The sequence below is a fragment of the Pithys albifrons genome, chromosome 15 (genome assembly GCF_047495875.1).
Source record: "Pithys albifrons albifrons isolate INPA30051 chromosome 15, PitAlb_v1, whole genome shotgun sequence".
In the NCBI taxonomy this organism is placed as follows: domain Eukaryota; kingdom Metazoa; phylum Chordata; class Aves; order Passeriformes; family Thamnophilidae; genus Pithys; species Pithys albifrons.
Genome location: NC_092472.1, coordinates 15,901,460 through 15,929,422, shown reverse-complemented (window position 1 = coordinate 15,929,422; position 27,963 = coordinate 15,901,460). Strand labels below are relative to the sequence as shown.

At 44.4% G+C, this 27,963-nt stretch overlaps 2 protein-coding genes across 6 annotated transcripts; one reads left to right on the top strand and one right to left on the bottom strand.

Moving 5' to 3' along the window:
- Window positions 1–202: 202 nt before the first annotated feature.
- HNRNPAB (heterogeneous nuclear ribonucleoprotein A/B) lies at window positions 203–25,125 on the top strand. 3 transcript variants are annotated; one of them, XM_071570681.1, is made up of 9 exons: window positions 203–347; window positions 466–762; window positions 3,513–3,681; window positions 3,766–3,924; window positions 4,323–4,454; window positions 6,006–6,114; window positions 6,208–6,360; window positions 6,439–6,523; window positions 6,779–7,102. In XM_071570681.1, the coding sequence occupies exons 2-8, from the start codon at window positions 503–505 to the stop codon at window positions 6,507–6,509; spliced, it is 1,053 nt and encodes a 350-aa protein (XP_071426782.1). In that variant the 5' UTR covers window positions 203–347; window positions 466–502; the 3' UTR covers window positions 6,510–6,523; window positions 6,779–7,102. The 3 variants fall into 3 exon arrangements, with proteins under 3 accessions (XP_071426782.1, XP_071426781.1, XP_071426783.1); XM_071570680.1 differs by lacking the exon at window positions 6,779–7,102 and adding an exon at window positions 24,439–25,125 and having other exon boundaries at window positions 204–347; XM_071570682.1 differs by lacking the exons at window positions 6,208–6,360; window positions 6,779–7,102 and adding an exon at window positions 24,439–25,125 and having other exon boundaries at window positions 207–347.
- PHYKPL (5-phosphohydroxy-L-lysine phospho-lyase) lies at window positions 9,072–27,175 on the bottom strand. Of its 3 annotated transcripts, XM_071570679.1 has the most exons (14): window positions 20,777–27,175; window positions 18,771–19,152; window positions 16,150–16,268; window positions 15,262–15,421; window positions 14,553–14,627; window positions 13,703–13,790; window positions 13,488–13,604; window positions 13,207–13,289; window positions 12,696–12,921; window positions 12,266–12,420; window positions 11,316–11,405; window positions 10,969–11,099; window positions 10,512–10,568; window positions 9,072–9,252 (listed from the first exon to the last, which is right to left on the bottom strand). In XM_071570679.1, the coding sequence occupies exons 3-13, from the start codon at window positions 16,202–16,204 to the stop codon at window positions 10,516–10,518; spliced, it is 1,233 nt and encodes a 410-aa protein (XP_071426780.1). In that variant the 5' UTR covers window positions 16,205–16,268; window positions 18,771–19,152; window positions 20,777–27,175; the 3' UTR covers window positions 9,072–9,252; window positions 10,512–10,515. The 3 variants fall into 3 exon arrangements, with proteins under 3 accessions (XP_071426780.1, XP_071426778.1, XP_071426779.1); XM_071570677.1 differs by lacking the exons at window positions 18,771–19,152; window positions 20,777–27,175 and adding an exon at window positions 17,700–17,836; XM_071570678.1 differs by lacking the exons at window positions 18,771–19,152; window positions 20,777–27,175 and adding an exon at window positions 16,593–17,083.
- Window positions 27,176–27,963: the final 788 nt, after the last annotated feature.

Sequence of the window (27,963 nt, the reverse complement as noted above, 5' to 3'; positions counted from 1 at the left end):
TGATCCCGGCCCTGGTCCCGATCCCTGTCCCGGCCCCGCCGGCAGCTCCGGCCCCGCCGCGCCCGCCCTGCCCGGCCCCGCCCCCCGTCGCGGCTCAGCCAACCGGGAGCTGCAAACCCCTTGAGTGACAGGCAGCGTTGGCCAACCCGAGCGCGCGTTGTTGCGGCGTAGCGGAGGCTCCGGCGCTATAAAGGCGGCCACGCGTCGCGGGCCCGGGCCCGAGTACGTGTCTGAGGGGGAGGCGGCGGTGGCGGCGCGGCCGGTGCGGGGCAGGGATCGGCTCCAGCGCCGAGGAGCTTTTAGTCGCACTCCGGACAGCCCGGGTTTTATCGGGAGCGGGTTTTAAAGTGAGTAACGAGCGGGATGGCGGCAAGGGGGAGGGGTGTGAGCGGACCGGATCAGACCGGCCCGGCCGGGGAGGAGGAGCCGCCGCGCTCAGCGCTCACCCGCGCTCGTCTCTCGCAGAAGCCTCTCGTCCCTCTCCCTCTGCGGACGGGGCACCATGTCCGAGGCGGAGCAGCAGCTGGCGGCCGGCGCCACCCAGAACGGGCACGAAGCGGCGGAGAGCGCCGGGGAGCAGCAGCAGCAGCAGCAGCAGGCCGAGAGCGGCGCGGCCCCGGCGGCGGCGGCGGCAGCGGCGGGAGCGGCAACAGCGGGAGCGGCCGGAGCAGCGGGATCGGGCCCGGCCGCGGGCACGGCCGCCAGCCAGAACGGGGCCGAGGGCGACCAGATCAACGCCAGCAAGAACGAGGAGGACGCGGGGTAAGCGCGGGCAGGGCAGGCCCCGGGGCAGGGCGGGCGGCGGGAGCGGCCCCGGCGGGCCCGGCCTGCAGCACCAGCGCTTCCTTTGTTCTGGCGCTGCCTTTTGTTGGCGCCATGTGGCGGCAGGGGGAGGGGCGCCGAGCGGGGCTGCTGCCTCGCACGCTGTAAAATGGAAGGGGATTTGCCTCTCCCGCGTTTTCCTCATCCTTTCCCTCTCCAGCGAAAGGGGCGGATGGAAGGAGTTGCTTTCTGCTGCGGGGGGGAAGGGCTGGTTGAAACTTTCTGGGGATCGCATGACCCATCGCCAGCGGCGTCGAGTGAATGCGAACGCGGTTTGTGTGAAGTCCATAAAAAATAATCCTGGCTTTGGAAGGCAGTCGGGGTAAGCTAAGTATTTCTTAAAGGACGTAAAGGGAAAATCGGGGCGATTGAGACGGTGCGCGGTGTGTTCAAAGCAGAAAGAGCGATTTTGGTGTGCTACTTTGCAGCATTGTCGGAGAACGGCTTGTCTTGGAAGGGGTTTCTGGAGGAGTCTGTGTAGTTTCGCTGTGTTTTGGAAGTGGCAAAACAGGAATTTGTTTATCATAGTTGGTCTGTTCAAAAATATACGTGAAATTGACTGGAAAATGACCTGCCTGTTTCTCAGGCGGGTCTTTGTTATTCAGGCTGCCCTACGTGTTTCATTGGGACTCCTTTGTTAGCCCTGAACCAGGGGGTCAGGTCCTTCGTATTAAACCGAGAGCTGAAGCCAGCGAAATAGTTTTTGGCCGTAAAGGAACGAATAAGACTTGCACAAGCCTCTGACAAGCTGGGGCCGGATGTACCTTTTGTAGACATTGGAAGAATTGAGAGTTAGGCCTTTCAGCTGTGTGCGAATTTTCCTTTTACTCTTTTTAGTATTTGGAGCTGAGAAGAGGGTGGTACTCTTCCTTTCATGCACAGGAGACAACTTTAAATGCCAAATCCGTATGAAATTAAACTTCTCAGAAAAGTAGTTATTTTAGAGGGATTTACCTATGTAGGAAATGCTGTGCTAAAAGAAGAGCTGTCCAAGCCCCAGATATTATTTTGTTAAGAGCTGAAACAACCTTTGATTTAGCTGCACTAATACACAGGAGGGAAAAAAGACTGGTAAGAGTGCAGTTGTCCAGTTTGTGGCCTCTGAAAGCAAAACCAATACCAAGATTTTAGTCATAGGTTCAAAGGCTCTGTATTGTGTTACTTTAATACATGCAGGTCGTTCCAGTTACAAAACAAAGCAAAGTGTAACGTGTGGTAGTGCATGTGGCAATGCCTGTGTGTGCCCCACAGCCCCAGCCCGATGGCATGAAGAGCTCAGGCTGCCTCCGGACAGATCCTGTCACCCCCAGCCATGAGTTTCTCCTGAGCTCGGTGTAGTCGGGGCGTGCTGGGAGAGCCGGTGTCAGCCCGGAGCGGTCACTGAGATGTTGGGATGGGGAGGAATCCACCGAGTGGATTCTTTAACCTGGTATTGAAAGGCTTAGGAAAGGCCCTGCTGGACCGGCTGTAGGACCCTGTGCATCCTCCTCATCAGCTGAGAGTGCACAGCACGTTCTTCTGGAAAACACAAGGGTTAACCTACAAAAACGTGTTCTCGTCCAGGTTATGACAAAACCTGTAACACTTTTTTTCTCGTGTTACCTTTTGTACATAAATGGATGCTCGTTCTAGCAAATCAAAGCTAAACACATAAACACCAAAACCCGGTTTTATTTAAGCACAGTCTAGTTTTTAAAGTGCTGCTTGCTCCTAATGCCAAATATAGGCTGCCTCCAAACAGAGTAATGACAACTTAAACTGCTTCAGTCTATAGTTAGCTAAAAAGGCTCAAATGCTTTTAAAAGCTTAGGTTGTTACCTTGGAAACTCTGAAAATAGCAAATACAGCCGTGTTATTAATGTTTTCATTTGAAGTGAAGCATTTGAAAAATGCCTTTTTGCCCGATACCACTGTTTTGTTTGTTTGCTTCACTTGTGTATTGTGCCTCACTCGAGTTAGTGCCTTGAGATACATCTCCTCCTTCAGAGGATATTTTGTGTGGGAAAGTGGGCAGGGAAGGAGTGTTTTGGCTTTTTTGGAAGTAAAGGCTTACAATGGAGAGACTCCTGTAGTACTGAGGAAGATAGAACTTGATTCAGTAACTAAGCAGGAAGAAGTGCACAACAGTAGTTAGGGCAGGTCCAAAGTCCCATCTTCTTTGTGACTGCTATTGGAGGTCATAGATATCTGGTTTAAATTCTGCAGATTGTTCTTAGGACTACTAAAATTTTTACAGACATTTGACCAAAATCTCAAAGAGCTCAAGTATTTTGCTTTTGATGCCTTATCCTTTGCTGAAGGCTTTCAGAGCAGTAGGAATGATCCCAGGTTCTTTACAAAAACTGAGCTGGCAGCAGCTGATAATCAATACTGCTTTGTTGTAAATAACAGAATACTGTGGAAAGAGCCTGAGTTACTGGTGAGCAATATTTCATGCAATTTATGCTGTTTTTATAGCCTGTGATCACCTTCAGGGTGCATTGTGACATTACCTCCTAAAGAGGGGGAGAACCCCCACCTTGTGCCCTCCTGTGGTGCCACCAGCCTTAGACAAGGTGCAGGTGTTTAACTTGGGACAGTTGGCCCTGTTCTGACAGGGCTGCTGAGCTTGTGCCACTGAGCATCTCACTGCACCTGCTTTTCTGGGGTCCTTCTCAATATCAACAGCTCTTCTCTCTCTGAAATTTCAGGAAGATGTTTGTTGGTGGCCTCAGCTGGGATACAAGCAAAAAAGACTTGAAAGATTATTTCACCAAATTTGGTGAGGTAACTGACTGCACGATAAAGATGGACCCAAACACAGGAAGATCCAGGGGCTTTGGATTTATTCTCTTCAAAGAACCTGGGAGTGTTGAAAAGGTGAGTTTGAGCTTCATGTTTTGGATCCTTAACTTGGAGGGGAAACTTTTCAGCTTGAGTTAACCACACCTCACTGTCTTCCAGGTTCTGGAACAGAAAGAACACAGACTAGATGGCCGACTAATTGATCCCAAGAAGGCCATGGCAATGAAAAAGGATCCAGTGAAGAAAATATTTGTTGGTGGACTAAACCCAGAAGCCACAGAAGAGAAAATCAGGGAATACTTTGGAGAGTTTGGAGAGGTGTGTAATGTCACCTTAGTAAACCCTGGAACAGTTGCTGTTTAGTTTACTAATAATTTGCAAGTTTTGAAGGAAATTAACTTCAGATATATCAAAGCTTCTGTAACTGACCCAGAGGTTTCCCACCCTGAGAGCAAAGGTGGCACAAACTGCACTAATGCTCCAGTGCTACTCAGATACCCTTGCCTTTAACTCAAAATATTTAGCTGTTAAAATTGAAGAGTTGTAAAATGGAAATCTCTAATGTGAAGTCCAGTGTTGGCATAGAAAGACTTTTGCAGCTTTGGTGTTGCATAACACGCATAGAAAGGAACCTTAAGAGTTCTGCTGTCCCAAATGCCTTGTACTTAACTGTTCTGCTAAAATACAAGTCTGAAAATAGTATGTTGTGTCTTCAGATTGAAGCAATTGAACTTCCAATGGATCCAAAGACCAACAAAAGGAGGGGCTTTGTGTTCATCACTTTCAAGGAAGAGGATCCAGTGAAGAAAGTTTTGGAGAAGAAATTCCACAACGTCAGTGGAAGCAAGGTAGGAGCTTTGACTGGTAACTTTTGTCCAATTTAATAAGCATAACACCCACTGCATTTATAACCTGGGAAGGTTTTTGTGCACTTCATGTGTCAAGGTACCAAATTTATAATTAAGAGTAGCTTGCAGTTACCCTGTTGGTGTTTCACCATAAGTTCAGTCACAGAGGCCACCAAGGTTCTTTGCCAGTACTTGTAGCTTTAATAATTGCTGTGTTGTAGGGCCTTTTGTATGTAAAGTACCTAAACTGCATTCATTACATGTGGAGAAACTGGCTTGTTTATGTATCACTGTGGCAGTACAGGCCATATCTGTTGCCATGGCTTATTTTCAGCATAGAGCCCTGGCATAAATGCAGGCCTTGCAGACACTGACTTTGTAAGCAGCTGGCTGGAATTGGCTCTGCATGGTAGGGGAAGCTTCTGGTTCCTTCTTGCAGCCCCCTTGCTCCCAAAACATTTTCACATCAACCCACTGCAGGGATCCAGAGAGCAAATGTAAACTCAGGGCAGCTTGTCCCTGGTTACCTGGTTGTGGGAACTGTTGTAAGAGTGGTGTGAGATGCTCTGAGCAGCAAATCTGAGGGAATGGAGAGAGGACTGGAGGCAAATGGTGTGTGCTGGCTGCAGGTGTCCCTCTTGCCCTGCTCTGGGGCCAGTGCTGACTGCACATGTAACTTCAGAGCCCTGTTGCATTGGGTCATACTGTCTGACACAGTGACTCAGATTGCACTGAGACTGGTTTTGACACGGCACAAAAATAAACGTTGCCAGGTGTAACACACTGATTCCTGGTTAGCAGTGAAGTCTGTTTTCAGGAGAGATGCCAGGGAAGCTGAGAAATTTCTGTATCTTCTAACTGTGGCTTGTTGGGTCATACTGATAATAAAAAGGTTACCTTAAAGATCCTGTGGTGAAGAACTCCAAGCTAGACCTGCTCAGGTGCTGGTGTTCCTTTTGCAGCAGCAGGAGCTTTCATCTTGGACTGTGCACAGTCAGGAACTGGGCAGCTGGCTGACAGCTTGACCTGCAGCCTGGGAACCTGTACTGGAAGTGTCAGTTCTGGCTGATTTTAGCTGTTGTGTTTGATAAATGATGATTTCAGGTGTTGGTGCACTGTGCAGTCCAACCACATGCACTGGTGAATGTGGTAGGCAAAGGCTGCCAGGAAGACTCGTGTCCCTGAGCCTTGTTCACTCAGTGCAGCTCAGGTGGGGCTGTCTGAGAGCCACAGCTGCCTTGTCTGGGCAGCTGTGCAGGTGAGGAGAGCACAGCCTTGTGGCTGTTGTAGGAGTGGTGGCATCAGTACCTCCTCATAAGGAAGCTGATGGTAGGAGATAGGCAGGATAAAGTGCCCTGAAGGGAGTGGCCTCTCTGAAGGGTGACAGTGACTTTACCTTTGGCACTTCTGTGTCGGTGCTGCCCACCTGGCAGAGCACAGCACATCCACCTCCTTTGCCTCCAGAGGAACCTCTCTCTGCATTTCCCAGGAGCTCAGGTCGGGTGCTGCTGCTCTCAGACAGTTGACATGCTCTTCCTTCTTCATTTGCAGTGTGAGATTAAGGTGGCACAGCCAAAAGAAGTGTACCAGCAGCAACAGTTCAGCAGTGGCGGAGGAAGAGGTAGCTATGGAGGAAGAGGCAGAGGTGGAAGAGGCGGCGGTAAGTGCCACACACACTACTTTAGTATGGACACATTCTAAATAAGCTGTGTGTACTAAAATGGGATTTTGTGGATGGTTTTCCCTTCTATAGCTCAAAGTCAAAATTGGAATCAAGGTTATGGCAGTTACTGGAACCAGGGTTATGGGAATCAAGGATACGGCTATCAGCAAGGTTATGGTGGCTATGGAGGCTATGATTATTCAGGATATGGGTATTATGGATATGGACCAGGCTATGATTACAGTAAGTAAAGAGAACTGTATTGGGTATAAGCAAGCATAACTAATTAGCAGTTTAATGCATTTGTTCTCTTGTTCATAGGTCAAGGCAGTGCAAATTATGGGAAGTCACCAAGACGTGGTGGTCATCAGAATAACTACAAGCCATATTGATCAAACTTATTCAGGTATGCAGTGGCATGGTCTCTTTTGGAAAATGACTGCATAGGTTTTGTATACAATGCTGTAGATGGATACTTCAGTTCTGTACCAAATTTAACTTTACAATAAATTTCTATGGCCTGTTAAATGTGCATCTTACTTGGAAGAGCTCCCTGGAAATGTTTTACATGTTTAATACTTACAGATAACTAGTTGTCTAGACAGTGTGGTGTGTAAATTTCAGCATTGCTGAAGATATTAATTAATGATTTTATTAATAGGTTAAACTGAAACTGATTTTGAGGGTCTGCTTAAAGCTGCAGCTCTGCATCTAGGGACTGCCTCTTGGAGTTAACTGTGGACTCTGCATTACTCCAGTTGTACAGAATGAGATGCATCTTAGGGAACCAGTGTCACTTTCCACCTTTTTATTTGTATTGTTTTTGTGTCATACATTTCCTGTAATGGAAGTGTTAATTTTACTGTACTTTTTGGTACCTTTTTGGAATCTAATGTATTGTAAGGTATTTTACATGTGTTCTGATTCACCATGACATGGATATGGAAGCTATCCTAGCTTTTGAAATAAAAAAGGCGTAATCTAGTGTCTTGTGCCATTCTTCAGCTTATGTGTTAGTAAAATGCCAGTATCCTGTTCCCAGAACTTGGCTCATGGCAGTACCTGGCTAGGTGAAGAGTTGTGTGTAAATGTCTTGAATGGTAAGACTAGAAGGCTCGTGTTGGTAGTTGTGCTCACTTGCAGTTAAGTGGCAGCCAAACCTGCAGTCACTTCTGCCTGGAGGTTGTGGAGTATCTCAGGTGAGCAGCCCCAGCTGTTGTGGAGGCTGAGCTGGTGGTTCATGCTCTGGGGGACAGTGTGACTGTGATGGTGTCTGTGTTGGCTCTGCCAGGAGAAGCCAGAGGTGTGTGGAGGTTTCAGGGAGGGCTTGAGAGTCTGGACAGCATTGCAGGAGGAAACAGAGAGGTGTGGAAGAAGCTGGGCAGCACTTCCTTCATGTTGCACTGTCTCGGGTCTGAGACTTGCCTACAAGTTGCTGAGAGTATTTACACCTGCCTTGAAAGGCAGGTTGGACAGACATTGAATTACCAATACAAAGTTGAATTTTTGCAGCTTTTTTGTATATCAAAAAAGGCTACAAGAACTTCCACTACAGTTGTGGATGGAAAGAACATCTCTCTACAGATGAGTGACCAGCTAGAAATACACTTGCCTTTTTTGACTAAGTATTCTAAGGCAATAACTGTCATGTGATTTGCCTGTGGTTGCAGAATAGTCCCAGCCTCAGATTTGTAAGTAGCAAGCTCTGCTGCACAAAGTAAACTTCCAGTCTTTGTTGCAGTGATCGATTGATTTTTGTTTTCCTTTTAAAGCTAAAACATGACACTTGTTTTCCTTGTAATAACTTCTCTTTGATGCCCAAAGTGGAATCTAACTAAGAAACAAACATGTTACTTAGTGACCTCTTCAGTTTGTTTTTTAGCAAGGGATGGAGCTGTATCTGCAGGGACTATAATGTGCTGCTCCCTGCTGGCTGTCCACGAGAAGAAAAACTTGTAAGATTCTAACAGGGTTAGGTGGAAATCTTGAGTATTAAAACGAATCAGATTTTAAATCTGATAATTGACAACTTTACAGCTGGACCATGTATATTCAAGCCCAATTTACTTGCAAAAAATACAAAAGTGCAGACCACTGAAACTACAGTATTTAAAAGTATTACTGTTTCAAGATTTTAAATGCTTTGTTGCACACTTTCACTGGTTTTCCTGTGAAATAAGGGGTAGCATAGTATTTTTCCAGCAAAACCCTGGCCCTCTAATGGGAAATTTGCCTGGTACCAGGACCATTCTGCTGCTGTCTTTTGTCTCCTGGCAAGAGTTTGTCAGCTGGCTGTTACTTTGATGGTTTTTGGAAGTAGGTCCTCAGGTAATGCTTCTTGACAGGTTGTGTGGCCTCAGGCAGAAACTGGGGGAGGATACTGGTACTTAAATGCAGAGCTGGCTTTTCCTTTTCTTCTTTATATGAAAAGTTTGATGCAGAGAACATGTACCTGCCTGGTGAAAGCCAAGGCGTGTACACAAGGTGGTTGTTTATGGCTGTGATCTAATCCTAATTTAATCTAATCCTGCTTGGGTATTTCTTGAGGACAGGCTGTTTGTAAGAACAGGTTTGGGAGCCATGGCCCTCAGCTGTCTGCTCCTCATACATCTGGTGTCAGGAATTTGGGACTGAAGTGTTTTACTTACTCTGGTTGGTGATTCTGTTTGTTGGGTTAGTGCTGTAGGGATCTTGTTATGACACTGGTGGCTGAAACTGGTCAGGGGAGCCTGGGCAGGACTGGGTGTACTGGCAGCCAGAATGGTGTTTGTATGGGCAGCTGGAGGTTTAAACAGTGTGAGACCCCTTTGGTTCATTTTAATTTGAAAAAGTCATAACCTTGAAAGAGCATGAATTTAGAAAATGTAGTTTGTAGTAGCCACTAAAAAGATACTCCTTTATAATCAGTTTTAGGTACAACTGCTTTAAATAAAAAGCAACTCCACACTGCCAGAGTTTAGACAAGCTCTTGTAAAATTTATTTCTCCTAAAGCTTTTACTAAAATCAAGATAACTGAAAATAACAAAATCAAAGGTGACTTATCTGGTCTAAGACATGCTAGGATGAAAATTAAATGTGCATTATTATAGTAGAATAATGTTTCTTAGTAGTAGATCTTGAACATTGTTTGAAACCTATGGAAAGAAAATAATGTTATGTTTTTTTGTAAAAGTATCATTAAAAGAAATTACTTCATTGCCTCATTTTCGCTTACATTATATGTAAGTGTCTTACAAGGACTGTACTTAGTAAGAGGCTTTTTGCATTCTTAGTTTCTTGTAGAGAATAAAAGCATTTTTCTTGCTCAGTTTAGATTACAGGCAAGCACATTAAGTCATTAGGCCTCTAAGTTACACTGGCACTGTTAAATAATCTTTTTGTTCCTCAAGAAATAGTAAAATCAGCTGTATGTCTTTCCATTAACTTGCTAAATAAAATATTAACACATTTTCTTGTGCCTGCTATACTAATATTACACTGAACTAAAAGCACATTCCTCCCTTGCTCAGGGCTGTAGCACATTGATCACATCAGGTACATTCCTGTCCTGCTGTCTGGAGTTTTACTAAACACGTGGTTGTCTTTAGTCAGAGTAGGTTGAACAAGTCCTGAGTGTCCCAAAGGGTGTGGTTATTGAGGTAGTAACTCTGTGTACACTGTGCTCATGAGTGTGGGGCAGAACTGAGGTGCAGACAGATGTTCCCTCAGCAACCTGTGGAGGGACCTCAACAGCTGAAGACTAAGGAGGCTTTAAGGACTTAACAGGACTCAGTCTTGCCCTGATGCCCACAAACTTCTGAGTGTAGGGGGAAATTGATGCTTAAGCATGAGATACCAGCCATGAACCTGAGATAATCCTACCAAGTAGTCAGAAAGGCTCTATAGAATAGAAGGCAATACTATTTCCAAATCAGATGTTAAATAAAACACAAACCCACTACTTACAGCTCTTCATAAAGCTGTTAGCATAGGTGGAGGATCCCAGATTGAGACCTGCTGAGATGTGGTTATGCAGCTGGACCAGTTTCTCTCTGGAGCCTCAGAGCACCAAGCACAAAAGCTGTGTTGGTGATGTGCATGTCACCTGCATGTCAGGAGTTAAACCCGGTCACTCCTGAGGCTGCTCTGCTGGTAGCCATGTCTGGGACTTGCTGGCCCTTGCTTACAAGCAAATGAGCACACAGAGTGTTGCTGGGAGGGTCAGACTGACAGAAAGGGGCTGTGAATGCCACATGTGCACAAGTCTGGGCCATGCCTTGAGATTGTCTGACATTCCTGCAAACTGACTGCAAGTAAGAGCATCTCTGAGGGGGCTTTACTCTGACAATGCTCATGAAATTAGGCTTGAAGGACCTTGGCTTTTAACTAGTATTGCATGACTGTAGATAAATACCTGTTCAGGCAGAACAAGTAGATGTTTTCTTTTGGTTCAGACGTTCTTTTTCCATATCTGGAGAGAAAAAACAACTTAGCAAAGTCATGACGTTGAGACAAGTTTTTTACACTAACTTTGTTATGCTAATTATGTAGAAGTTTTACAGAAAGCAAAGTGGCAAATGCACAGAGGTGGTTTTGGGGAGTATTGGTCAGCTTTTAGCAGTTGTTCAGATGGGTAAACATTAAACCTCAGCCAGAGCAAAGCTCTTTTAAAAGGCACATGCACCTGTGGAGGAAATAGTTCTGTTAGAAAACTTTAAAACAGGGGAATTTAAAAGGAAAGGCTGTGTGCTGAGCATCTGCCCTCTTGGCTCTATTTTAGCCCTGCTGAAGAGCAGGCTTAGTAGCTGTGCATTGCCTTGGAGGCAGCTGAGCAACCACCCTCTGCTTTTGAGGAGTTTGATCAGTTCTACCTGTCAGTATCTTGTCAATTGTGTCCACAACAAGTTTTGCATCCTCCGTACTGAAGCACATGGGGGGCTTGAATTTCAGCACATTTCTTCCTGGGCCATCTGTACTCAGTAGAATAAATTCTTCCTTGAGTCTGAAAAGAGAATAACAAAGAATCACATTTACCTTTGCATGTAGTTCAGAAGAATTTGCAAGCCCCAACATGAAGGCTGTTACACAGTGCCTTCCTACACAGACTTTTTTTTTTCTGTCCAAATGGCTGTATTTTAACAACTGCTGAGTGACAAGGGTAGTTTGTAGTTGTGTGTTTGCCTCCCACATTGAGGAACTCCATGGTTGTCCTGTATACCTTGTTATCAGACACTCTGCCTCTGCTGTGGCTGGGGTCCTCTCTGCTTGGTCTTTGATTAAGTCCACTCCAATGAATAAGCCACAACCCCTTTAAAAGAAATAAAAACAGTCACTCTGTGTCAGAAGGAACTCCAAGCAAACTAAAAACCAGGTTTTTGTAAGGCTGGACAGACCTTTACTGCATGAAAATCATCTGATGTTTGGCTACTGCTAGAAAAAGTTTTGCTGTTTTGAAGAAATGTTATATTACAGTACAAACTTCTGTCTGCTCAGAATGGCAGCACAGGGCAGGGTGTTAAGTGTTTTCCATCTAGCTCATCACTTCTGTACTTTGTGCATTTGATCACAGAATCACAGAATTGATTGGGTTGGAAAAGACCTCCGAGATCATCAATTCAACCCTTGATCCAACCCCACTGTGATCACCAGCCCAGGGCACAGAGTGCCCTGGGCTGGTGATCACAGTGGGGTTGGATCAAGACATGGTGGATTCTTACTCAGTGCCACATCCATAGAATCAAAGAATCACAGAATTGATTGGGTTGGAAAAGACCTCTAGGATCATCAAGTCCAACCCTTGGTCCAACTCCAGTCCCTTTACCAGATCATGGCACTCAGTGCCACGGCCAATCTCAGTTGAAAAACCTCCAGGGATGGGGAAGGCAGCCCATTCCAATGCCTGAGCACTCTCTCTGCAAAGAATTTTTTTCTGATGTAAGAGTTCAAACAGGAAAGTGAATTCCTTTAGCAGCTACTACATTTGCACTCCCAGAGTGGCAAAGTATAAGAGACTTCTGATAAGCTCAAGTTAATTTCAATCTAATATACAGCAGGCTGATTATTTTTGCTGAGAACACAAATTTAATTAATTTCTCAAAGCATCTGTTGGATTGAGTTGTTTGACTGAACCAAACAAAGCACCTAAAAATGTCAGTAAGACACAGATACCTGACATCACCAATGATGGGATGCTTCATTTGCTGCTCCTTGAGGAGCTTCATCAGGAAGTTGCCAACCTCTGAGGCACGAGCCTGAAGGTGTTCCTTCTCAATCACATCCAACACAGCTAATCCAATGGCACAGGAAACAGGATTTCCACCAAACTGAACTCAGGAAAGGCACACAGAGCCAGGGAAAGGAAAGAGAGATGTAATGGTGTCACTGAAAGTGCAGACTCAGTGATAAAATGAACATACTACCGCTTTTATCAGGTGGACCCACTAAATAAAGAGTCATAGACTAGAAAGATATAAATAGATACAAATAATACAGCAAGACAGTTAACTGTGTGGTAAATACTGATAAAAACACTGCATGATTATCTAATTTTAATAGAGAGTCCTGTACAGAAGCAGAGTTTAGACAACTGTTTACTTACTGTATTAAAATACTCTACACCCGTGGCTGCAAATGCCTCTGCAATTTCTCTTGTAGTTGCCACACAGGCAATGGGGTGCCCATTTCCTATTGGTTTCCCCATAGTGACAATGTCAGGTATAAAGTCTTCTCCCTGAAGCTGAAATGCCCAGAAGTGCTTGCCAACCCTGCCAAAGCCAACTTGAATTTCATCAGCAATAAACACACCTCCTGCACTGTGCACGTGCCTGCAACATAAGAGATTTTATTGTCTCTTAAGAGGAAATGGAATGTAATATTTACTGATTAAGAACAGGCAGAAGGCAGTTTGAAAACTGTCAGAAAACAAACTTGTACAGGCCAATATCGTGTGATTAAAAGCAGGGCTTTGCCATACAAAATTGACATTCTAACATGAAGGCTCAGGTAGTTTCCTGCCCATCAGGCTATTTATTTCAGCAGGCAGAGAAATTCTCTCATCTGTATTCAAGTATGCTAAGTTAAAAAAGTGTAGATAATGAACAACCACTTACTGTGCAACCTTTTGGAAATATCCTGCTGGTGGAATGATTTGCCCACCCACGCTTGGTAGAGATTCAACAAAAAATGCAGCAATCTGAAACACAGCATGGAATGTTTGAACTCACCAGGGAAAGTTGTGGTGCAAGCTCTTTGTCCTTAAGGTGACTTTTGCATTGTTGTGTCTTTTCTTTTTGACAAGCCCATCCCACTTAGCGCAGTAACCCTGAATGGCACTGAGTCAGGCATATTGATTATTAAGGCAAGACAAATGGTGAAGGAAATAACATTTTACCTTTCTGCCTCTCTTATGTGCATGGTCAATAATATTTTTCACTTCATCAGCATAGGCTGTTGCTGCATCTTCATGGTCTTCTCTGTAAAGTCCTCTGTATGTGTCTGGAACAGGAGCCTGTGCAAAGGAACAACACTCTGTATTCCACGTATCATAAACCCAACTTCATTAAATTGACAAGTAATTGATAAATTGATAGAGGCTGGAGTACATACCACATGGACCCATTCCTTTTGTCCTTCTAGATTTCTGAATTTATATGGGCTTATGTCAATCAAAGATGTCAGATGTCCATGGTAAGCACTTAAAAAACAATTGGCAGAACTAAACAGCAATTTCCTTAGTATCAAGAGTTCTCCATGATTAGCATTACAGATAGTAAAGAGAATCTGGTTTCTGTCACTGGGTAGGAAATACAGTCATTTAAGCTGAGAACAGCCCTGCAGTCTCTGTCAAGCTTTGTTTGGAGTTTTGTTGGTGAACCTGAATGTAAGGGATGCTGAGGGACAGGCCTGGTCACCATTTGCCTGCACTGGTGACTGAAATCACAGCAGGGTAACTCAGGAGCAGTTACTGCAAGATGCAGAACAGCTGGAAGGGCCCATTTCTGAATATCCCCCAGCGATGGAGCTGCCCTGTCTGTGGGCATCCTGTTCTAATATCTGACCACCTTCACAGTAAAACAGTTTTTTCCTGTCTCACCAAAATTCCTCAGGTTTCAACTTACATCTGATGTCTTTCCTGTCACCATTCATCTCCTGACCCCATCCTTTTGCTCCTTCTGTGAGACAGTTGTAGTTGCAGTAGGATCTCTTTGCCAGACAAATTCAGCGCCTCTCCCTCTGTTGGTCCCTGCCCACTGCTGGCCTCCTTCCAGCGTGTCAGCAGCTGTTGGACTGCAGAGCTCAGCCACAGCTCTCTGGGCTGGCTCACAAATACTGGACAGAGGGAAAAATTGCTGCCTAGCTCTGGTCTTGCTACTGCAACAGGATTTCAGAAGTGCTCTGACTGTGGGTCAGAACTGAGCCTTGTACCCCAGGTAGATAAAATTGCCCGTGTACTTACTGGTCTAACACGATGACATCCTCATGGTTTGTGAACTGTCGTGCCAACCTCAGGGCAAGGTCGTTGGCCTCAGATCTGCAAGGGAAAAATCCAGGAAATGTTTCATTGAGGATGTGTCCTGAGTTTGAAATCTAAACCTCCCTTGCAATGCTGTTTGTGTCTGCAAAAAAACAGGCAGAACTCAGTGCATGGTATGCACAGATCCCTCAGTAACTGACACTAATTAGGCAGGACTAATTCACCAGAACACAACCATCTGAAGAAGCTGAGTGCAGAAACTACTTTGGAAGCAGTTTGGGTTTTTCCTCCCAGCTGTACCTTGCTGGAGAATATCCCTCCTACCAGCAGAAACAATGCATTGGTACTTTTCTTTTTGGTTATAATTCCCAAATCAGACAACAAGTCAGACCAGAAACTAATACAGTCAATATTTACATTGCAGTTTTATAGTCCAAGGCCTTATAAATAAAGCCCTTAAGTAAATCACTAGTTTAGTTCCCAGATAGACAGCTTGCTGTGTGAACTTGAGAGTCACTGAACTTCTCAAAATGACCAGTTTCTCAAAAAACAAACCCCTAAACAACATTTTTGTCAGTATTGAGTCATCCACCAGACCTTGCAGTTGGCTGTTAATAAGCAAGTTTTGTACTTGTCTTTTCATACCTAGTGAAAACCCCATATCAGTTCTAAAGTACCCAACTTAACTTACCCAGAATTCAGGAAATAGAAGATGCATAATTTCTCAGGTAGCGTTTTTGAAAGTCTCTCTGCATAGTCAACCAAGTTGTCATGAAGGTAACGAGAATTGGTATTTAACAATTGATTCTGTTCATGGGCTGCTTTAACTACATCAGGGTGACAATGCCCAACTGCAAGAGAATGTGGAGAGTGGTTTGAGAGTTCTTCCATAGTGCTCATGCTGTTCATTCAATACCAACTCAATACCTCTGTGATTACTTTATTTCCTCAGTGATATTGTTAGAAAGAGACAGTGTTGCTACACCTTGTTAAAAACATATTTTTGCCCCTCAAGAGGTCTGAAGTTACGAGCTGTAACTTTAAGGTTCATAGTTAGTGCTGAAAACTGACATGTCAAAACAAATAGTCCCTGATTTAATACTTGGATTTAGACATTTCTGTAATTTAGGATTTTGGGAACATCCAGGTAAGCTTTACCATCCAGGAATTACTAGCCCTGGTAGGACTTAGGTTTGAGAGATTTCAAATACTGAAGAAAGGAGAAGTTACTCAGTAATACACGATAGAGGCATCCAGTGAACAGGGTGATTGTACACTTAGCAGTAACTTTTATAAACAGCAAAATTTTAGTTTTACAGGGAGGTGCTTTAGTTGAGCTTCCATGGAAAAAAGTGTATGTTCTGGATACATTTCTAGGGAGACAGAACAGGAAGCAAGTCTGGGAAGCACATTCACACACACACTTAAACAAACTGTAATTCCCCAAACTACAGGCTCAGGAAAGGTTCCTTCCACTTTTCCAGTAAAATCCCCCAGCACAAAGCAACAGTGGTAAAAGTACTGATTGTTCCTTGTTCTGCTTGGAAAAACAGCATCAAATAACATGACTTGAGCTCACCGTGAGCAACGTTGTTTATGCAGTCCAGGTATTGTTTCCCATTCTCATCATACATATATTGGCCTCTTGCCCTCACAATCTTCACTGGATCGTTAGAAAAAAACAGTTTGCAAGAAGAGCTGTAACAAGCATCAGAAAGCAAAAGAAATCTCACTGAGTTTAGTTTATCCTGCTGGTAATGTTTTCAGTCAGTTAGTGAAGAGAAAGACATTCCCCCTGATCTGGGCACATACTGTCATCCTGCTTCTGGTCTCTAAAACAAAGGCCTTTTGCTCTAAAAAAATTCAAATTTTGTTAGATTTACAAGGAGAAAACTCCAGAACTGAAAATTCTTCTCCATGAATCTATAACCACAATCTCTGTAGTTTCATCCCATCCTAACTGTGACTCCTTACCTTGATCTTTGCCTTTCATGTTCTGAAACCTTTCTTGGTGTCTCTTACCTTGTGATTGTTTTCATTACATTCTTGCTGTTCTTGCCAAAGTCCTGATTTTCCAGATGGTTTGGTGCATGTGATTGTTAGAACTGTATAAAGCTTCTTTTACCTTATCTAAAACACTCCTGAGTTTATAAAGCTGGGCCTACTTCAGTTCATTTGTTTTGTTTCACTTTTTAAAATCAATTACCAAACAAGTAAAATTGAAACACATCTGAGTAAGGACTGCAGAGATTTGACTGAAGGGCAATGCCAAACTTCCATCCTCATTTACTAAAAGATTGCTTATACAAAAATTATTTGACTACAATTACAAAGCTATGGACAAAAAAGGGCGATGATAAAGTGAGAAACCACTTCCCTCTCCCTCCGCTACAGGAATCCAAAATTCTCTGTGTGGAGCTGGCAGTAGAATGGCAAAACAGTCAGGGTTTTTTTATTACCCTGAGTGTTCAAAAGATGCACAGAAAGGGCTTGCAGAGTCTGGGTCTTTGCTGCCAGTGGCAGGGCAAAGCAGTTGGAAAAAGATTAAATACTTAAAAATATTTTCAGGTGTGTTTAAGTGGCACATTTCTAATTTCAGCATTTACTGCCAGCCCAACCTCTGGATTTATAAAACACACAAAAGTAGCCTTGTTTTTTTAGTATCTATGATACTACAGTTAAATATAAGCGTTCTGCTGCCATTCCTGGTGGTGGCCCACAGAACCCAGACTTTTCTTTTTAGGCAGGTTGAAACACCCCCAATAATAGGAAGTTTGGCACTGAGTCCTGTACTCCATTTTCTCAGAATGGGCAGAGATAGGTCGTTAATCCCATCACGGTGTTGGAGCGATACGTTCTCTGAAAGACGGCAGAGCCCGACCCGGCATGGCCCGGCAGGGAACGCTTCGTGAGCGGTTCAGAGCCTGAGCAGGCACGCTCGGGATCACACGGGCTTTACACTTCGTTTCGTAATCCCGTGCTGAAGGAGCGCTAATGACTGTTAATTACAGCCGTGCCGCGGCGCTGTGGCAGAGCCGTTCCAGCCCAGCCCGGCCCGGCCCGGCCCCGGCCCCGGTCAGCGGCCACGTCCGGCGGCACCGCCCGGCCCGGCCCGGCCGCAGCACTCACCCCACGAGCCGCCGGCGCAGCGCCAGGGTCTGATCCCGGGAGCGGGGCTGGGCCATGGCCGCGGGGCCGGGAGAGCGGCAGGGCGAGAGAACGGCAGGGCAGGAAGAACGACAGGGCAGGGCTGAGGAGGAGCGGCCGCCTCGGCGGGGCCGGGCCGAGCGGGAGGGCGGGACCGGCGGCAACGCAGGGGCAGGGGCAGGGGCAGTGCCCGCCCTTACCGCGGGGACAGCCTCGGGAGCTTCCAGGCACAGCCCGCCCTTACCGCGGGGACAGCCTCGGGGACAGCCTCGGGCACAGCCTGCCCGTTTACCGCGGGGACAACCCCGGGAACAGCCCGGGCACAGCCCCACCCTTATAGCGGGTACAGCCCCCGTAACACCCCAGGCACTGTCTGCCCTTACCGCAGGCACAGCCCCGTTAACACCTCAGGCACAGACTGCCCTTACGGCGGGTACAGCCCTGGTAACACCCTGGGTACAGCCCCAGTGACACCCCAGGCGCTGCCTGCCCTTACCATGGGTACAGCCCATTGACAGCCTGGGCACAGCCTGCCCTTACCATGAGTACAGCCCAGTAACAATCTGGGTACAGCCCCAGTGACACCCCGGGCACAGCCCCCCAGCCAAGGGCAGCAGGAGCAGGGCAGGAGCTCACCCAGAGCTCCTCCAGCCACACAGGCAGCACTTGGGGCTCGGTGCAAAGAGGGGTGACCCTGCTGGGGGTGCAGCCACCCCAGATCCCTCCAGTCACACCCCAGAGGGAGGAACAGGCTCTTCAGAACCATTGGTACAGCTGTAGAGCCCTTGTTTTGAAATACATACCAGGGAAGCATCGTTCAGAGCTGGGAATAATTGGAGGGTAGCCTGGGTGTTAGAACTGTCTCTGCTTAAGCAAAAGTAAAACCTACCATTTCTGTGCTGTCCTCCCGTGTTTGGTGGCTGGCAGATAAATGTAGAGCTGCCTGACTCTGTGAGAGCCAAGCCTGGGACAGGCAAGAGTTAGGATTTACAGAGGAAATGCTGCCATCAGATTACAGTGGTCATTCCTCTGTTCCCGTTTGACTGGACTCACCTAAAGAAGAATCAGGGAGGTGACCAGAAAGGGTGTTCTGGGATAGGTCGAGTTCTGCTGCTGTAGGTGCTCTATTCCATAACCAAATTCATCAAGTTAGCCACATTCTTTCTAAAAAATACTACAGTTTTTTCCTTCCAAGTGCAGATTCATTTTCTTTTGCTGACAACATCTGTTAAAGATGTTTTTCCAAACAGAGCAGACACTTTTAAAATTACACTTTGTATACTCTGCTGACCAGCTGTAGGCTCCAAAATTATCTCCAGTTGCAACTATTTGAAAAACACAGGAGCAATTTAAATGCAAACCCAAATTGCCATGCAGTTAAAGTGAGGTTGAACTTAAGAAGTCAAAGTCAGTTGTTTCATAAAAGTCAGGTTTTCTGTAACAAAAGACAGCGGAGAAAAAGTTAATAATGGCTGTTAATCTTTATTTGAACTCTTGTCTGGTTAAGATATTTACTGGCTATTTATAATAACAACCCGAACATTTACAATTTGGAAAGTTTACTCTTGGTTACAAATGCAGAGTTCATTATACATATTCACACAAATGTAAAAGTAATCTGTACAGAGAGACCATTTTTTAAAATCTAGTCTTTGCTTTTATTAAAACAAAGCCAAGAAAAATTACTTTTTGAGGTCTCAGGGTAAATTATTGCCCATTACACCTTTAAACTAGAAATACATAATGCAGTACTAATTAATACCATTTTAACATGTTAAAACAATGGATAAGAAATACTGTTATTAATGCCTTCATTTTTAAAGTAGTTGTTCCCCAAAGAAATGAGTAAATAAAATACTTTTCATGGCACATACATGATTAAAAAATCACCAAAAGTTTGTGAATAGAGATGTTAAATACATTTTCTGTATTTTTAATATCTATATATAGATTTAGTCGGCTTTGTATAGAATACCACGTAAATACATTCAAAACAAAACTAATTTTGGCAAGGTGTCCAAACTGCACACACACAAAAAGCCCTTTCTCCTCTGAACAGCCTCCCTGGAGTGATGCAACCACTCACATAAATAAGGGACACTTGCATAACCTGGCAGAGGATTAAGCTCTAATTTGTTTCAAAACAAATACGGACAGAAAAAGCACATATTGCTTGTGTTTTTTTCTAAACTGCATACAAATAAGTAAGATTTTCAGTCAGATTTTCAATACCAGCAGGTACCTGTTCTCAAATGCTGGTGTTCATGCCAGTTTTGTAATAGCTCTATGGCCAAAGTAGTGGACACAGAGCAGGTTTTGATTTTGGTATTTTATGCTGAACATTCTTCATACTAAATATTTTTGACTTCTAGGTTAGCAGATAGTAACATAAAAAGTAGCTGTTAGGAAATTGTCTGTAAAAGTGCACTCTGGGAAACAAACCAGGACTTCCAACACCCCTTCAACTAATGGCAGTTTACCTTTGATATGCACACCTCTAACACTTCATAAATCCGTGCAAAATGCACTTTTCAAATGCAGCAAGTGGTATTAGAGTGACTCACAGATACTTGGGCTATCTCCATTTTAAGTTTCTGCTCATTAATATCTACATTATATAAGAAACCACACAGTCACCACACAAGTGAGTGACTATTCCATGAAACTGTCACTGAGGCAACTTAACAAACAGGAATTAATTGTTGTTCTAAGACATAGGAAAGCCACAAATGTTACTAATGAATTTCTTATTCTGCTCTCTTGTCAATAATTCAACTTCAAACTCATGTTTCCCAGCTTTCCTCTGGTTTCCCCCGGGCTCTCTCCAGTAGTATACAATAATATAATCTATTAAGTCCTTCCTGCATTCATTTCTGCTGTCAGATTTTCAGCTCCAGGTCACACAACAGTCACACATCCCTTGTGTTGTGCCACCCAGTGGGACACAATCACACAGAAAAGCTCCATTAGATCACCTGGGGATGTGAAAGTACTGTAACTTTTAGCTTACAAATGATGGCCAGGGAAAATAAAATTTAGGAAATGGGTTTTTTACTCACTGGTTTGTTTCAGACTGCAATAGACTCCCCGAGGCAGAGCTGTGAAGTATTTCAGACAAATCCAAGCAGTTCAGGCAGATTCTGGTCAGGTTCAGTGCAGTGCCAGGGACACAATTAAAGGGCAGGTCATTCCAGTCAATGACACTGAGACTGGACTAACTAGAGAGACCAGATGTTTCCCTCTGCCCCCTCCTTTGTTAAAAAAACAATTAAACCCACTGTTACAAAAAAGTCCAGTATATATTCTTATATAAACACTGTCCTGTGAGGTTGCCAAGGTCAGTGTGTGCCACTGGTGAGCAGAAGTGTCTTAGGCCTCTTGAAATGATCCAGGTATTTCCTGTTTCATAATCAAAGATCTCCCTGGTTAAACACCTGGAAACACCTGTGCTGCTCAGCAGGGAAAGCTCATTAAACTGAGGTTCTGTCCCACCCTGGACACCTGCTGAGCACTCTGGAACCAGACTCCCTGAGCTGAGTTCAGCCACACACCTGCAGGATTTAATGTCCAGCATAACTGGCTTTCAATTTTTAGAATTTGTTATTACTATTTTTGCATATCTTAAATATAAATCTGTTTTCTGTAAAAATAAAAAAGAAAAGCTAAACAATTCAAAGCTTTCATGCCCAAAATATAAAAAAAGGAAACACGACCTGTAAGCTACTACAGAGAGATTTTATTTGTGTAATGCTTTGATAGTGGGACTGAAAAAACAAGTGAGAATATGGTGGTATTTCCCAAGAAAGAAATAGCAGGCTTGGAAAAAACAGTTGGAGTTTTTATCTATGCACTGCTGTTTCACTGACACCAATTCAAACCATAGAGTTGTGCAGAACTCATGCCCACCTCTGTAAGTGCTGCCAATTAAGGGACAGCATCACAGCCTAAAATTTGCATGGAATTTGTTTGTATTTAAAATATCTCCTCTAGAGGGCAACATTGACTCAGCGTTCACTGAGCAGGAAGTGTCAGACACACCTTTATAATACACATTATATTGACAGGGGGAGTTCTTCAGCATCATGATAAAGCTGGAAATTTCTGGCATCTTAAAATTTAAAAAAAAAAGTTTTACAAAATATATTATTTTAATGAATCGTGTATTACAACGGGTGAGTTCTTTATTCTTGCTGTATTTGGCTGACTGCAAAACCAAATTTTTAAAAATTTACCCTGGGTATTGGGCTACTGTAACAATCCTAAAACCACAGATCAACCTGTGTCATTCCCTGTGGATTGCTCTGTGTCACTGCATGGGATGCCTTGAGATGCTGAAACCCTCCCTTGTGTTTTGCTGCTTTGCTTAAGGATCTCAAGTGCTGAATTGATGAACTTACAGAAGACAAAAGCTTCTCTAAATACTTCACTATTGGTTTCCTAAAAAGAAAACACATCAGGAGGTCGCTTACCATTAGAAGAGACATCCTTATTTTTAAATACACAGAAGGAAAATCCATATGGAAATAAATTCATCACCGTTCTATATTCAGCAAGTGTCAGAAGCAGTGCATGCAGGACAGGCAATAAAATAAAGCATGTGGCAATATCTTGATGATTTTTTTTCATTTTTAAAATAAAATCTTGGTGTGTTGACACTTGGAAACAGTTTGACTTTGGAGTCAGATCAGGATTTCTCTGCCACCTGTTTCATAATCCAGAGAAATATTCCAGAACTCACTGGCCAAGCCACGATTCAGCTGCAAAACTCATAATTAATCTCACTTGTCCCCATCAGCACAGGCCAGACCATGGGTTCAGGCTCTGGTAGGGGAGCTGCCAGCACTCTCAGCACTGCTGGAGTTACATGTACAGGTTTGTTTGGCCACATTCCCTTCTCCCCCAAATCCAGTCCCTCCAGAGGCTTTAGGGAGTGCTCCCCACGCTTAGAGTTGGGTGCAGCATCACCACTCCTGGGGCACCAGGACTGACACAACCACCACAACCACATGAATGCATTTGTGCCCTGCCTGCAGAGCTTTGTGGCTGGAAAACCTTTCAGGCATTTCAAGTGAGTTCTTGTGCCCTTAGGGCTCAGTTTGGGAACGTTGCTTCCTACAGCATGTTGGAGAGAGGATGTTGGTAGCAACTGCAAAGATAATCATTAGCCACAATTTTAACTAGAACAAGCTTCAGAGAAAGCTGCCTGTACTTTTCTCCAGGCAGACCTGGTTAGCTTAACCTAATGGAAACCACCATGCTTTCACAAGCATTAAATTAAGCAAAGGAATTTTGGTTTGTAAACTGGAACACAAAAAGGAATTTGTCTGAGTTTCAGGTTCCCCCAAGATCAGTAACTTCAGTGTGTTACCAGAATGTCTGTTGATGACTCCATGAAGTGCACATACCAAATATTTCAGTGATCAAGAAAAACCAGTCCTTTAGTCTCAGACTGACCCACATTTCATAAGCATTAGCAGCCTCCCTGTCAATCATCTTTATTGCTACTGACATGTAGTGGTAACATTTAGCTGCATTTCAGAATTGCTGTAAAACAGTCTCACATTCTTTCAAACCAGAGAGGAAAACAAGAGAGCTTTCCTGGGGGCAGAAATGGCCTGTGCTTTGTGAGAGGCTGAGATCATGCCTGAGTTTGAGTGAAATGCCAGTACTACCTAAAAGTAGAATTTGTCTTCGTGAGCTATTTGCAAACTCAAAAGTCTTCAGAAAGACCCACATAAACATTTTCATATGGAAGGAGAAAATAATCAACTGATCTGGCATGAATTTGCTGAGCAAAGCACATCTTTTTTTAACTTGTTGCAATAAGATCATGACTGCTCCCTATTCAACAACCTACTCTCCTAAATATGTGTGTGTGGAAGGCACATGGAAATCTAAACACATCTCACTTTAGACTCTGTGCAATTGATCCAAAACCCAACAGTCCCTCTTAATACAGTCTGTTGATCTGAATAATATGATTGCTAATCACAGAGTGGTTTGGGTTTGAAGGAACTTTAAAGGTCATTGGTTCCAATCCCTGCTGTGGGCAGGGAACAGGCACACCCAGTTCACAGTGTAAAGGCCAAAGGTGTGATCCCAGCTGGGGAGCAGGAGGGACTTCAGATGATCACAGACTGTGCCCTGCCCAGGGATCCATTCCCTGCTCTGCTCCCAGGAGCTCTCTCTGCTCTCCACAGGTGTTGGAAGGGGTTGGTAGAGGAGATGTACCACCCACAGGCCTTGGAGACTGGTTAGTTCCTCATAGTGGGAATAGCAAGCAGGAGGATCCATCCCTGCCAGCATTCCTGCTGGGACTGGCAGTGGCAGGAGAGTCCAGAGAAGCGACTGCACACAGATGGCTGATCTGTACAGGGGCAGCAAGTCAGGTATCCTGAACATCCCTGACTGCTGCAGGTGCCAGGATGAACCAACCCAAGGGCATTTTCCTGGGAATTTCCAAAGGTGATCACAAAAAGGTGTGGCACTGGTGGGTGCTGCAGCCCTGGGCTAGGAAGATGATTCCAGCCTTCCTCGAGTGGCACGGGAATGCTGTGAGTGCTCAGGCTGTGCCTCAGGGAGAGGGAGAAACCACTCCAGTTATGAGGTTTAGGTGGTTCCAAACGAGCTCTTCCTCATTAACACCAAATGTGCTGGGAGGGGGATGGTGAGGAGCAATAGGTAAAGCACTACTCTGGTATTCTGTATCAATGTTTTGCAGGCCTGGCAGTGGTCACAGTTGATGCCTACAAGCACTGGATATTCCACAAGTTGAAGACGGAATACTGACTTGTTTACCTGAAGATAATAGGACTTCGGGGTATTTCCTCAGAGAAAATATAAATTTTAATATAATTTCATAAGCTTTGGAGGTTAGCTTGTCTTGTAGCTTCAGTGATATCAAACTTCTTCGAGTAGGAGCTAGATGAAAGCTGTTTAGTTTTTGCCAGCGTATGTAAAACAAGACTTTTCTATCTGCATTGTAGATTGTTTGTGGACACTTCCAGATTCTTGTGCTTTCTGCAGTCATTCTGGGGACTGAACTCTCATTGATACTGAAAGAGGTTCCGTGGTCAGGACACGTTGCAGGAATTTGAGCGTAGCAGCCCACCCTGTGGTTTGGAGTAGTGAATTGCTTTTAGTTTGGAGATGCCTGGGGCAGATGGGAAGAGCAATTGTACATTAAGGGAACAATTACACATCTTCCCGGTGACATCAATGAGAGATTTGCCTTCAACCTTCCACAGAAGATTTTTTTAGCTTTAATTTGGGACAAGAAAGGGGTTTTTGAAAAGCACTAAAAGCCAGTGGGAGCCTGTTAGCTGCTCCCTATGCCTTTAAAAACCCCTACACCAAAAGTGATAGCTGAGAACATGATATGGAAGTAAATAAAATGCATTTTCATTGCTGTTTTGAGTTACATAATTCTTGTTTCTTGATTTGTTAGTTGATATGAATTTACATGGATTTAATCTGTATGGTGACCAAGAAAATGGTGAGTAACTGGTGAAGATGCCAAGTAGAGCCACAAGTGATGTGTAGTTGTAGACTCTAAGCAGCCAACAATGACGGGTAACAAATTCACTGCCTACAGCCCTGTCTTCTGTGTCCACACCCACCAAGCCAGATGGCCATTCCAGCATTTTCCAGCACACAGGACATGCTCCCAGCTAAAGGGAGAAGCTCAAGGACCCCCAGCACCCATCATGGTTGAGAACCCACAGATACCACCCTACCTGCATGGAGCACAAAGCAAGAATTCCTGTGGCACCAGGGCAGGTTGCACCTGGATGCTCACACCCTCTCTCCAGCTTTCTCTGGCTGCACCTGCAGTAAAGAAAGAAACTAACAGGTTTTTTAATCTACTCAGTGCACAAAGAATGACTCCCTTCTGTATTCTCTAAGATCAAGGCCACAAAGAACCCTGATATCATGTCTGATATCGTGGTCAGGCTCTTCATTTCACCTGAGATGCCCACACAGAACTCAGCAACTTGTTTGAGGCTAAAGTGTTTCCTCCCAAATGATCTGTTAAATCAAAAAGGCATTAAGGGGATGGGGATTACATCACTGGCCTGGTTAGGATCAGCCAGTCTCACCAATAAAAATCCACAGCTTGCTGATTTGAGTTTGTGTAGCTTCAGCTTCTACCCATTGGATGGGTATTTGCACATCTTTCTCTGTTCAGTTTAAGAACTTGTTAATAGAAAGTATCTCCTCCCTGTGAAGGAATCTGGCTGCCTCTTGATCTTCATTGTAAGCTGAACAGTCTCTGATGTAAGCCATCCTTTTCCTCTTGGAAATCATTTTTTATGGCTCTCTACTGCACAATCTCTGTTTTTTTCAACATCTTAAAAATGTGAACTGTGGAATAGTTTGCAGTTTTTAATTCATCTTACAGTGGCATATGCAGATATCAAAATAATAATTCTTTTATTCATTGCCCTACTCTGCATGGGATGTGCCTGAGATAACTGAAAGAAAGATACTGAAAAGGGGAAGCAAATGAAGAAGACAAGGGGAGTGTGCAGAGTTAGAGTTTACAGTTAAAACCATGTAAACCAAGAAAAAATAAAAAGTAAATGAAACCCACAAACCAAGACAATTAAATACTCCAAACTCCCAAGTTCTAGGAACCCCAACAGCAAAATTATGTTCTCTGTTGTTTAAGAAGGGACTTCAGCAGATCCCTCCTGTCCTGCAACTGGAAGTATTGCCACGTTTTTGTGTTTCAAAATTCTCCAGTGGAGGCTGCCTGGGGAATTCGGGTTCCACAGTAACAAAGTGCTGGTACATCTTCAGGCACAGACCCCAGAACAGGACCCAGAGGTGCTTCCCCTTGAAGGAAAAAAGCTTCTCTTGGTTGCAGGAATAACCACAGGCAGTCAGGGTTGTTCTGTTCAGCCCCAGAGCTGCTGATTCCATCCCAGCAGCACCCACAAATGCAGCCTGGCTTTGTCTCCTCTGCAGGCTGCAAGTCCTTCTCCTGTCTGACCACACAGTCCACAGCAGCTTCTGTCCTCTTTAGGGCTGCATCCTTTTTTTCTTGGTTTTCAGCCTGGTTCTTTCACCCTTTCAATGTGCATGTGCAGAGCAGACACAGAGTTGAGGGGCAGATTAGGACAGGTTTGCCCTCCATGCAGTGAGGCACACGAGCAGCACGCTGGCTCAGTCCTGTTAGTCCACACAGCAGCACCAGCAGTGAGTACTGTCCATTCCCAGCCACTGTCAGCAGTGCCTTTGTCAATTCCTGTTGTTACCATGCAAATGTGATGGGTTTGGAGCTTTACAGTATTTTCCAAGTCCGTAAATGTCAGAATCCAGTATAAAAAAAGGTCAATATATTACTGTCAAAAGTTTTTTCTCCCTTTTTTTATACAAAATTTAAAAAGATCAAAATATATCACACTATTTACATGTTGTGCTTCATGCTTAGAGATCACTGAAAAAGAACACACAGACAAACAGTTTAATCAGAGAAATGCTCCATTCATTATACTTACTAACCTTACTGTTAGTACTATTATAAGGATTGGCATTCAGATTTCTTGTAATATTACCAGGACATCCAAATTACTTACACAGAATTAAAACTTTTGATATACTGAGGGTGTGCTCACATTCTAACTGAGGCTTTGCAACTGGTTAGTAACATGCTTGCTGTTAACTCCAACTGTGTCCACAAACAACATGTTTGCAGCTGGGTGAGTAATTCCACTGGGATTCAGTGTCATGCCCTGGTGAGAGGATGAGCATCCTCCTAAAGTCTGGATTAAATCCTTATTTTATGGAGGGAACATGTCATTCCTGGGAGAATGCCTTTCCTCATTCTCCCAGGCTGCCCTCAGCACTTACAGCCCCCCTGGCTGTTCTGGGTGCCTGAGATGGTGGGAATTACCTGCACCCAGGGGAGCACTGACACTGTAGTGGCTGTGGGTTATAATTACAGTGGTAGAAGAGTGTGTTTGGAAATAAGTGTTTGTAACTCTGCAACAAAGCAATAACCCACACAGGCACAGGAGCACGTGTTGCAGAGTGCAGCCTTTCCACGGGTGGTTCCTGAGCTGCCTGGGCCATAAGAAAAGCCTGAGCAAGCCTATAAAACGGCATTCTACTGACAGTATTAACAACAGTGATTTTTTTGTGCTTAGCAAGTTCTTGGTGTTCCCAGCACCAGCCTGGAGCTGTGGGGAACAAGCCATGAAGCTGCTGGATCCTGCTCTGCCAAGGCATGACATTGTGTGTG